Source organism: Nerophis ophidion, linkage group LG08 (genome assembly GCF_033978795.1).
Source record: "Nerophis ophidion isolate RoL-2023_Sa linkage group LG08, RoL_Noph_v1.0, whole genome shotgun sequence".
Lineage (NCBI taxonomy): Eukaryota > Metazoa > Chordata > Actinopteri > Syngnathiformes > Syngnathidae > Nerophis > Nerophis ophidion.
In genome coordinates, this window is record NC_084618.1 from 32,419,569 (window position 1) to 32,429,790 (window position 10,222).

General features: G+C 41.8%; 1 protein-coding gene across 2 annotated transcripts in view; it reads right to left on the minus strand.

The window, feature by feature from the left end:
- Positions 1-6,232: 6,232 nt before the first annotated feature.
- The window catches only part of sacm1la (SAC1 like phosphatidylinositide phosphatase a), an 89,643-nt gene continuing 85,653 nt past the window's right edge, over positions 6,233-10,222 (minus strand). For both annotated transcript variants that reach the window (XM_061908295.1, XM_061908293.1), the window contains one exon: positions 6,233-6,701. In XM_061908295.1, coding sequence (XP_061764279.1) covers positions 6,565-6,701 — 137 coding nt within the window. In that variant the 3' untranslated portion in view covers positions 6,233-6,564. The remainder of the gene's footprint in view (positions 6,702-10,222) is intronic.

Sequence of the window (10,222 nt, forward strand, 5' to 3'; positions counted from 1 at the left end):
GTGTAGTCTTATCTGTCATAAACACGTTTATCGTCGCGGACTTTCGGTGCTACGGAGTTCCTTTTCTTTTTTTTTTTACAACTTGACGAGAGCAGTGACAGCAGAGGCTCTGAGCAGCAGTGGTTTGGAAGGCAGAGAGCCTCCGCTGTCCCTGTAACAAGCTACAAGTCATTTATGATGCTGTTAATGACGGTAAAAATGAATCATAAGGTATATATCCTGCTTAGCAGTCCTCCTCTGCTGTCCTCTGTTCAGAGCGGAGTCCCTAGCAACGGCCCGTTTTACTTAGCAACGGTCTGGCAATCGACTGCTGGAATTCTTTTTCTGTTGTTTTTGTTGTAATTCTACATAGTCAACCTTTAATGTTTCAATCTACATTTTGTAATAAACAAATTATACGTTTCATTTTATATGACCAAGACACCTAAAAACAAAAACACTGCCGTTTTCATCAATTTACAAGCAAGTGGGCAACACACATACATTGGAGTTTTGTGCCCAGATGAGTGCCCACATCCACTGCATGTGACAAACTGAAGACAAGTGACCTGTGTCTGACAGACCCCTACGTAAAGCCCTGCCCCAGGCTGTAGTCCTGTACTGTTGTTGTTTTTCTTCATGTAATCACAGCGTGTTTTTTCTGTTGTTGTTCAAGCTTACTTATTTTCTGCTCCAGCTTCCAGCAACTCACAAAGAGAAAGTTAATGCTCTGTAATGCATCCATTTTTCAGAGCATTTAAAAAGTCTAGTCCTGCTCCTGCATGTAGTAGTAGCAATGATGCTACTGCTAGTACATCAGGGACAGCAGCTAGCAATACTGCACCTTTAGCACCAGCAAGCACTGTTTCTCCTGCACCAGCTCCCTCCGCCCCCCCAACAAGCGCTCCCCCAAAGCAGCCTGCTCAGCTACACAGTGACTTAAATGGCAACACACCCTCTCAGCCAATACTGGGTGGCTACCCAAAGCGTGCATTTGGTACAACATTAAGATCATTCAATCCTGCCTGGTACTCCACACGACCATGGCTAGAGTATTCTGTGGTGCAAGACGCCTGCTTCTGTTTCCCCTGTCGGAAATATGGCAGCGCTGTTAATGTTTCCCCCCCTGAGGGATTGCCACCTTATTGTGGTCAGGGGGTTTGCGTGCCTCAGTGACCGTAAGAGCTATACCAGCAGGAGCTTAGTCTTCAGGTGGGACACCCAAGTTGGACAGGTCTGAAGGTAGAGGCCTGACAAAGTGCAATCTACTACTCCAGGTTGGGGTTGGACACATAGCTAAAGACCCATTTCAATGAAGAAAGCATCGTTACTATAAGCACAGAAAAAAAAGTGCTGGAGCATGATGTGTACACATGATGCCCCCTTCACATTTCTGACTGCCCCCTCATATAAGCGTGCCTAGAACCACCCCTGAAGCATGCCCTAATTATTGTTGTCAGGGTGAAAACTAGCAGACATTCGCGAGAACAGATGCTCTAAAATTCGACAGTCTCCCGGAAAAATTAGAAGGGTTGGCAAGTCTGACGCTGTCAAGCGGCATTCATATAAGTCTTGCGGGCCGCACTAACGTTAAATTTTCAAATTATGGTGCGGGCCGCGTGTCTGAGACCCCTGGTTTATATATAGCACAAAGCAAAAAAAAAACCTCTGTATGCAGTGTTATTTCATTTTAAATTTCAAATGAGTTTTGTGGTTCCCATCGTTTTCTTTATTTTGTGAAACAGGTAAAAATGGCTCTTTGAGTGGTAAAGGTTACCAACCCCTGTTTTAGACGATGCTACATATGGGAAAAAAAACCCACATAATGTTAATACAGCAGTCGAGGAAAATTTGCAAACTACATAAATAACATCCTGTAGCTTGATGTTGGTATTTTATTATCTTGATGGATTGCAAATAAACACCAATGAGTGGACTGATGAACATTATCACATCATTTATTCAGAAAGTATAAATAACGACAAATAAAGATAGAATACTATTAACCGCAACATGTAAGTGTAAAAAACCAACATTATGATTTGTACAATTTCAGAATGTCCTTGTTCTATTTTTAAACAAAGAAAACAATCTGCAGTTGTCTTTATTGTTAAGTTATTGTGCCGTGATTTAACCACTCAGGCCCACTTAGGAGTAGATATTTCTCCATGTGGCCCCCCACTCTAAAATGAGTTTGACACCCCTGATTTAGACAGTGATTTAAACGTGGTCTGTGTCGCCCTCTAGAGGTAGATTAGGGTAGCTACTGTGTAGCAAGAAATGTTAACAGGGCGAAAGTAGAGCTGGCGAATTATATCGTCAAGCAGAAACATTGTTGCAAGCAAACAAACAAACACTTGGTTAAGGCTACATCTAACACATCATAGGCATTTCCACATTAATAACCGTGCTATATTCGACGTGAACATACATTTTAGTCAGGAACACACACAATGCCATCCATCCATCCATCCATTTCCTACCGCTTATTCCCTTTGGTGTCGCGGGGGGCGCTGGTGCTCAGCTACAATCGGGCAGAACAACATTCACACTCACACACAATGCTGTTTGCACAATCACCCAAAAGCCCATTTTACGCAGAAACTAGAAACAGGAAATGACGTCTCAAATTAAGAGCACAGGATATTTAACATGTCAAAACTGCATCAGAATAAGATAAGACAAACACCTTCTGACAATGGATGTCCGCTAACTTTTTGCAACTCAAAGCTAAGAAAACGGAAATGCTGATTATCGGTCCTGCTAAACACCGACACCTATTCAATAATACCTTAACATTTGACAACCAAACAATTACACAAGGCGACTCGGTATAGAGACTGTAGAAGGGCCCTCCAAACAGCTCCAGAGGTGGTCCTGGGAAGACTGCAAACACTGGCCAGTATTTTGTAACAAAATGTTTTAAAACAAAATATATGTTAGATTAAGCAATTTCCTTTACTGTGTATTTTATAATACAACAAAAATATCAATGTTTTCAATGCGCACAAACAGTTAAAAAATGTCAAGGTATTTGTCAGGTAGAGACATTGATCATGTTGAAGTTGAAAAAATATTTAGATTTTAAAAGAACTCAAAAGAAAGGAGACAAAATAAGGGACATTTTGAACACAACACCGAAGTTTTAGACCCGGTCTGATAGCAGTGGTCGCTCTAACAGGTCTCCAAAATCCCCTATTCAAAAGAGGAACATCTCGAACACATGGGAATGTGAACTTGGCTTTTACACCGGTTGAGTAGAAGCTTTGCAAACACTTTGTCAGGGTGACAACTATAGTAGGAAAGAGAGTAAGGAAAGTTTCAGTTCCTCTCACCCCAATCATGTGAGACTTGCTTAATGTTTTTTTCAATTGAGACACAAGAAGACTGTGGGGTTCCAAATAAAAATGGATTCTCGTTTGCATTGCATTCCTCTCTTTGCTATCTCAGAGGTTATGACTGCTTAAGGCCACCATTTATATATCTGGCTTTTGATAAATATTCTATTATTTGTGCTGCGTTACATTACACGTGGCCATGGATTTTAAAGAACAGAACACGTCATAGCAACTTTTTTTAAAGGAGCAGACGAGTCCAAACGGTCAAAAAGTCCATGAGTGTTAATAAAGGAGGGAGCAGTATGTGGTGAAAAGGAAAGCGATGAGGGAGACGCTAGATTTGGTCCATCCATCAATGACAGGACTTTTTGTCCAAAGACATGCACCTGGGGATCGGTTGATTGGCAACACTAAATTGGCCCTAGTGTGTGAATGTGAGTGTGAATGTTGTCTATCTGTGTTGGCCCTGCGCTGAGGTGGCGACTTGTCCAGGGTGTACCCTGCCTCCCGCCCGGTTGTAGCTGAGATAGGCACCAGCTACAAGGGAATAAGCGGTAGAAAAATGGATGGAATAATGGGCGTGTAGCTCATCAATTAGCTAAACGCTAAAATAAAATATTAATACCTGAAGCTAGTTGCTCCTTGTGAGATTTTAACCTTTAGCTATTCGAGAGCTCAAACCTCTTCAGCCTTGTACCAGTGATTAGACGTCCCAGAACAATTAAAAGATTATTTATCAAATGGGATTTTCCTAAACAAAAAACATAAGTTAAAAAACACAAACACAAAGGATAGGAAAATACAACAAAATGTTTTTTTTCCCTAAAGATAAAAAAATGCTTGTAAGATGCAGCTAATCCCCTGTATTACCTTCAAAGCTCTCTAAAACATCTTCACAAACCTCCAACGTTGTATATACATGCTACACGTATATAGAGTAATGTTCTGCAGTGGGAATACATTGTGATGCATAAAGTACCAAGAAAAACAGACTGCCAACGCTGTGTTACAAATTACGTGGCACTCTTAACTGTGTTGGCCCTGTGATGAGATGGCGACTTGTCCAAGGTGTATTCCACCTTCCGCCCAAGTGCAGCTGTGATAGGCTCCAGCACCCCCGCGACCCTGAGAGGGGCATGCTGTAAAAAATGGATGGATTATACAGCATTCTCCATCGCGTTCTGCTTTTTTTTACAGCATCCTGCATATGCCAGCAATAGGCACTGTTTACCCACTATCATAAACAAACAAACTTACCTGAGATGCCATCATGAAGACGTAGGCTCCAGGCCGCAGTAATGCCTGACTGCCGACGCAAATTGCCAGCTCGCTAATAAGGGGAAACACTTTTGTGTCAATAAAGATTACTCTTTGTTTCAGAAAGCACACCAGGAAAAAGCCATTCAGATGCAGTCAGAGTGACAGATGTTTGTCCAGGTCTGACCATCTGGCTCTTCAAATGAAGAGGTATATTCTGAAGCAGGGGTGAGCACCAAAACCAAGCAAGGCAGCAGAGGGCAAAGGTTTTATTTTTTTTTTTAGGGAAGATTTTTGTGTCAGAAAATATGCTCTTTTCAATCAAAAAATTGCAATAACATGACATAACCTCTCAAGTAGTTATTTTGTATGCTGTGTTTTCTGTGGGGGGCTATGGGAGACTTAGCAGCAGGGGGCGCACTCATCTCCAGTGTGTCTTCTGACGATGCCACCATCCTCTCCGCAAGTGGGTCTTCTGTCGATGTCAACCTTGTCTCCGCCCGCTCGCCTTCCGCAGAAGCGCCCTTCTGGCACTCACTTGTCGCCCGCTCTACTCGTCCGTCAGCGGCAAAGGTGCCCGCGCTCCTCGTCCTTGTGAGCGCCGGAGGTGCTCGACTGTTGCCTGCGCTCGTCAGCGGCAGTAGCGTGCACCCCGCTCGTGACTACCTTACGGGTGTCCTGCATGCCAGCAGCAGCGTAGCCTGGGACTTATGCGTGTACCACCGCTGCTGCTCCCACAGCCGTCACGCACCGGCCTGCGGCAAAACTCTTCCCTGCTGGCTTCAGGGTCACGTGGCCTGCCGCAGTTCTGCGACCGCCACCAAAGTCCTCCCACTGACCTGCCTTGTTTTGGACATGCTTAATTTTTTCTTTCCTTTTCACGTCTGTAATACTTTTTGTTTGGGGGCATCCTGTCACGCCCTCATGACTATTTTGGACTTATGTTTACTTTTTCCCGTGTGGTATTCCAGTTCCTGTACTGTGCCCTGAATATGTTATTCCACTTCCTCTTTCCAAGCACAGGCGCCCACATCTGCATCATTTTGCCAATCACTCTCCTATTTAGTTTGGCGCTGTCCGTTCATTGTCATTCATTATGTCATTTGTTCTGCCTATTGTTATGCCTAATGTTCCCCAAAATAAGTTCCGTGACTAGTGCATTTATTTTAGCTCTGACCTTTTTTGTTCTGTTTTCTCACTCGCTCGTGAGTGTGTTTCTACCCTTTATTAAATCATATTATTTTACTCATCTTCTGCCTGTCGTCTTCTGCATCATGGGGATTACATCGCTAAAGCTGTCATCCATGCTTCCAAGCATCCTGACAGTTGCAAACAGGTTTTTGTATGCTCCAACTATGAAAATATTTGATTTATCAACAGACAGACTACTTGGGGGAAATTTACTTATTGCAGTCGGGTCTGGAACCATCTAACAGCAATGAACGAGGGACAACGGTGGTCTATGAAACCATCACTAATAAGTAATGTCAATGTTATAGTTGACAAGATGCCTTTAAAACATTGTGCCAAGTGGACTGATCAATCATTAACCAATTATTGATGAACCAAATAGTTGATTGCTTAATTAATTACTAAAGAATAATAATACAAAAAAAAGCCGTATGAAGAATATAGGAGGCTGGAAAAATGTGACAGTGTGCATGTCGAAAATCTCTTTTGAAAGGTATATTAGATCAAGAGATAATACAGAATAAAACCTGAATATGACTTTTAACCTTATACATATTGGGTCACTAGTCAAGATATTGCTCAATAATTACAACCTGTATAGGACGGACAACAGATATATCAACATAAATTGCTTCAAAATCCTATGTTATCCTAAAACTTTGTGGCTAATATACTTAAATGTACTGAGCATAAAGGAATGAATTCTGAAGTGATAAGTTGTGATGATGATGACTGCCATGGAGAGGAATAAGAATAACAGTGTCGAGGTACTAGAGTGAGCTGTCTGCACACCGACTACTCAGTCCATCTTCTCCTTGTGAACAAGTTTAGGAGTGTCCACAAAGTCAGGTCCATTAAACAAGATGATGGTGGCTGTGATTGCCATGCAAACTCCCCAGAACATCACATAAGCAAAGGTCTCGGTCAATGTGTCACCTGAAACATAACAAAAAAGTTACCATTAGGTTGCTGGGTTTGCATAAATGCATAATTTAAACAAAACAAACAGCACAGCCTTTTAAATCAGGTAAGTATTTAGAGGTTTTCCTCTTTACATATTTTGTTTTTTTCACTTTTTTTTTTTTCTTGTCACTTCCTGTTCAGACGGACTGAAATGAGCTCTTCAAAGAACTGGACTACTTTGACACTTTTCCCAAACATAGACAGATGCCATAGTTATCCATCTGTTTTGTGAAAACTGACTTTAACAAATAAAGCTCAACTTCAAAGGTGCTGACCAGCTACTGCCATGCTGACTTCTTTTGTTACCCGTTACACTTTACCCATATTGCTCCTGATTTTCCATAATGGAGGTGGAAATGGAAATATACAACTAGCTGCTAGCTAGTCGGAGAAAACAAATAAATATAATATTAGCCAAAGGGGATCGGCGTTTATGATATGTATTTAAAGGCATTAATCAGTAACGGCAATCAAGTAATTTTTGAAATAATGCATCCAATCCTGACTGGTTGCCAATCAATCCGCACATCAGTATTGTTTATGGACTTATCAATGTTTTAAGTGTTCCTTTTAGGGCTTAATCTCAAAAAGCACAGGATTTCAACAAAAATGGGGGGAAAATGCATTGACGTTTTATACAGACTTAGGTACCAATAGAGTGGAAAAACAAGTTGCCTCTATATTGAAGCTATTATCATATATAGCTGATGTATGACACCAAAATAATTACAAAGTTTGGGAGTAAATAGATATGATCAAAATAGTATTAATCTTACGGCGATTCCCTAACCATTTGGAGAGATAATTAGCTAGCCAGTCACATGATTGCGTGACGTAGAGGTAAGAATCACAGATCAATCAATCAAGCAATCAATGTGTACTTATATAGGCCTAAATCACTAGTGTCTCAAAGGGCTGCACAAACCACAACACAAACCACTACGACATCCTCGGTAGGCCCACATAGGGCAAGGAAAACTCACACCCAGTGGGACGTCGGGGACAATGGTGACTATGAGAACTTGGCGAGGACCACATATGTGGGAAACCCCCCCCCCCTGTAGGGGACCGAAAGAAATGGATGTTGAACAAGTCTAACATGAAACTGTGAAAGTTCAATCCATAGTGGATCCAACACAGCCGCGAGAGTCCAGTCCAAAGTGGATCCAACACAGCAGCGAGAGTCCCGTCCACAGCGGAGCCAGCAGGAAACCATCCCAAGCAGAGGCGGATCAGCAGCGCAGAGATGTCGCAGCCGACACACAGGCGAGCGGTCCATCCTGGGCCCAGACTCTGGACGAGTGGTCCATCCTAGGTACCGACTCTGGACAGCCAGTACTTCATCCATGGCCATCGGACCGGACCTCCTCCACAAGGGAGAGTAGAATAAAGGAGAAAAAGAAAAGAAACGGCAGATCAACTGGTCTAAAAAGGGAGTCTATTTAAAGGCTAGAGTATACAAATGAGTTTTAAGGTGAGACTTAAATGCTTCTAATGAGGTGGCATCTCAAACTGTTACCAGGAGGGCATTCCAGAGTACTGGAGCCCGAATGGAAAACGCTCTATAGCACGCAGACTTTTTTTGGGCTTTGGGAATCACTAATAAGCCGCAGTCCTTTGAACGCAGATTTCTTGCCGGGACATATGGTACAATACAATCGGCAAGATAAGCTGGAGCTAGACCGTGTAGTATTTTATAATTAAGTAGTAAAACCGTAAAGTCTTAAGTGCATCTTAAGTGCAAAGGAAGCCAGTGCAGTATAGGCGTAATGTGATCAAACGTTCTTGTTCTTGTCAAAAGTCTAGCAGCCGCATTTTGTACCAACTGTAATCTTTTAATGCTAGACATGGGGAGACCCGAAAATAATACGTTACAGTAATCGAGGCGAGACGTAACAAACGCATGGATAATGATCTCAGCGTCTTTAGTGGACAAAATGGAGCGAATCTTAGCGATATTACGGAGATGAAAGAAGGCCGTTTTAGTTACGCTTTTAATGTGTGGCTCAAAGGAGAGAGTTGGGTCGAAGATATTACCCAGATTCTTTACTGAGTCGCCTTGTTTAATTGTTTGGTTGTCAAATGTTAAAGTTGTATTATTAAATAGAGGTCGGTGTCCAGCAGGACCGATAATCAGCATTTCCGTTTTTTTGGCGTGGAGTTGCAAAAAGTTAGCGGACATCCATTGTTTAATTTCATTAAGACACGCTTCCAACTGACTACAGTCCGGCGTGTTGGTCAGCTTTAGGGGCATGTAGAGTTGGGTGTCATCAGTATAACAGTGAAAGCTAACACCGTATTTGCGTATGATGTCACCTAGCGGCAGCATGTATATGCTGAAGAGTGCAGGGCCAAGGACCGAACCCTGGGGAACTCCACACGTTACCTTAAAATAGTCCGAGGTCACATTGTTATGGGAGATGCACTGCATCCTGTCAGTAAGATAAGAGTTAAACCAAGACAGGGCTAAGTCTGACATACTAATTCGTGTTTTGATACGCTCTAATAAAATATTATGACCGACGGTATCGAAAGCAGCGCTAAGATTGAGGAGCAGCAACATAGATGACGCATCAGAATCCATAGTTAGCAATAGATCCTTAGTCATTTTTGCAAGGGCTGTTTCCGTAGAGTGATTTGCCCTGAAACCGGATTGAAAGGTTTCACATAGATTGTTGGACGCTAAGTGTTCATTTAGCTGCTCTGCAATCCGTTCCCCATCAACGACAATGCAAATCATGCAGACTTTGGGAGAGCCAACAATGATTACTTAGTGAAAATTGTGATGCTGAATCTTATATTTTTGATCCTGAATATAAGGAGGGTTAGCTGCAAGTTTTAGAAACTCTGCTAAACAGATGCTTAAAAAAGAAATACAAACTACTAACATAATAAAACAATCGCTCGCTGTACAATGTCTGCTGTCATTGCGATGACAACTTATAAGATGTTCATACATACCTGTTGAGATGAAGAATTAATTTTAATCCATACCAAGTGTTAAACAAGTTGCTGCTGACACTGTCTTCTGTTAGTGTAGTTTGTTTAATTGAACAAATTATAAATTAAGTCACAGACGAACTTCTAGTTTGATGTCTAAATCCTCCTATAATCCAGGTGAGTGGAATGAGTTATAATCTAGAAAAATGTTGATAAGCAGAGACGCAATGCAGCAGTAGGAGAAACTGCAGCAAACAAGACATCGCCGGCTCATTGCTGCCGTGCTTCTTTACAGTTTTACGGCAGTTTGCATCCATATATGTTGCATTACCGTCATCTTCAGTTTCATTTTATAATTACATTATAGTCTCTCATTGATTCCAGTGCAGCATAAACTATATATAGGTCTTGTTTATCAATGCTAAAAAATACTTTGTGTGAGTTTTGCTGAACTAGCAAATATGATGGAGGCATCATGTCATGCAACTAATTTCATGCATAGGCAAACAAGTCTAGTTTCAGTTTGCAACACTACTCGTGCAAATTCACACAGA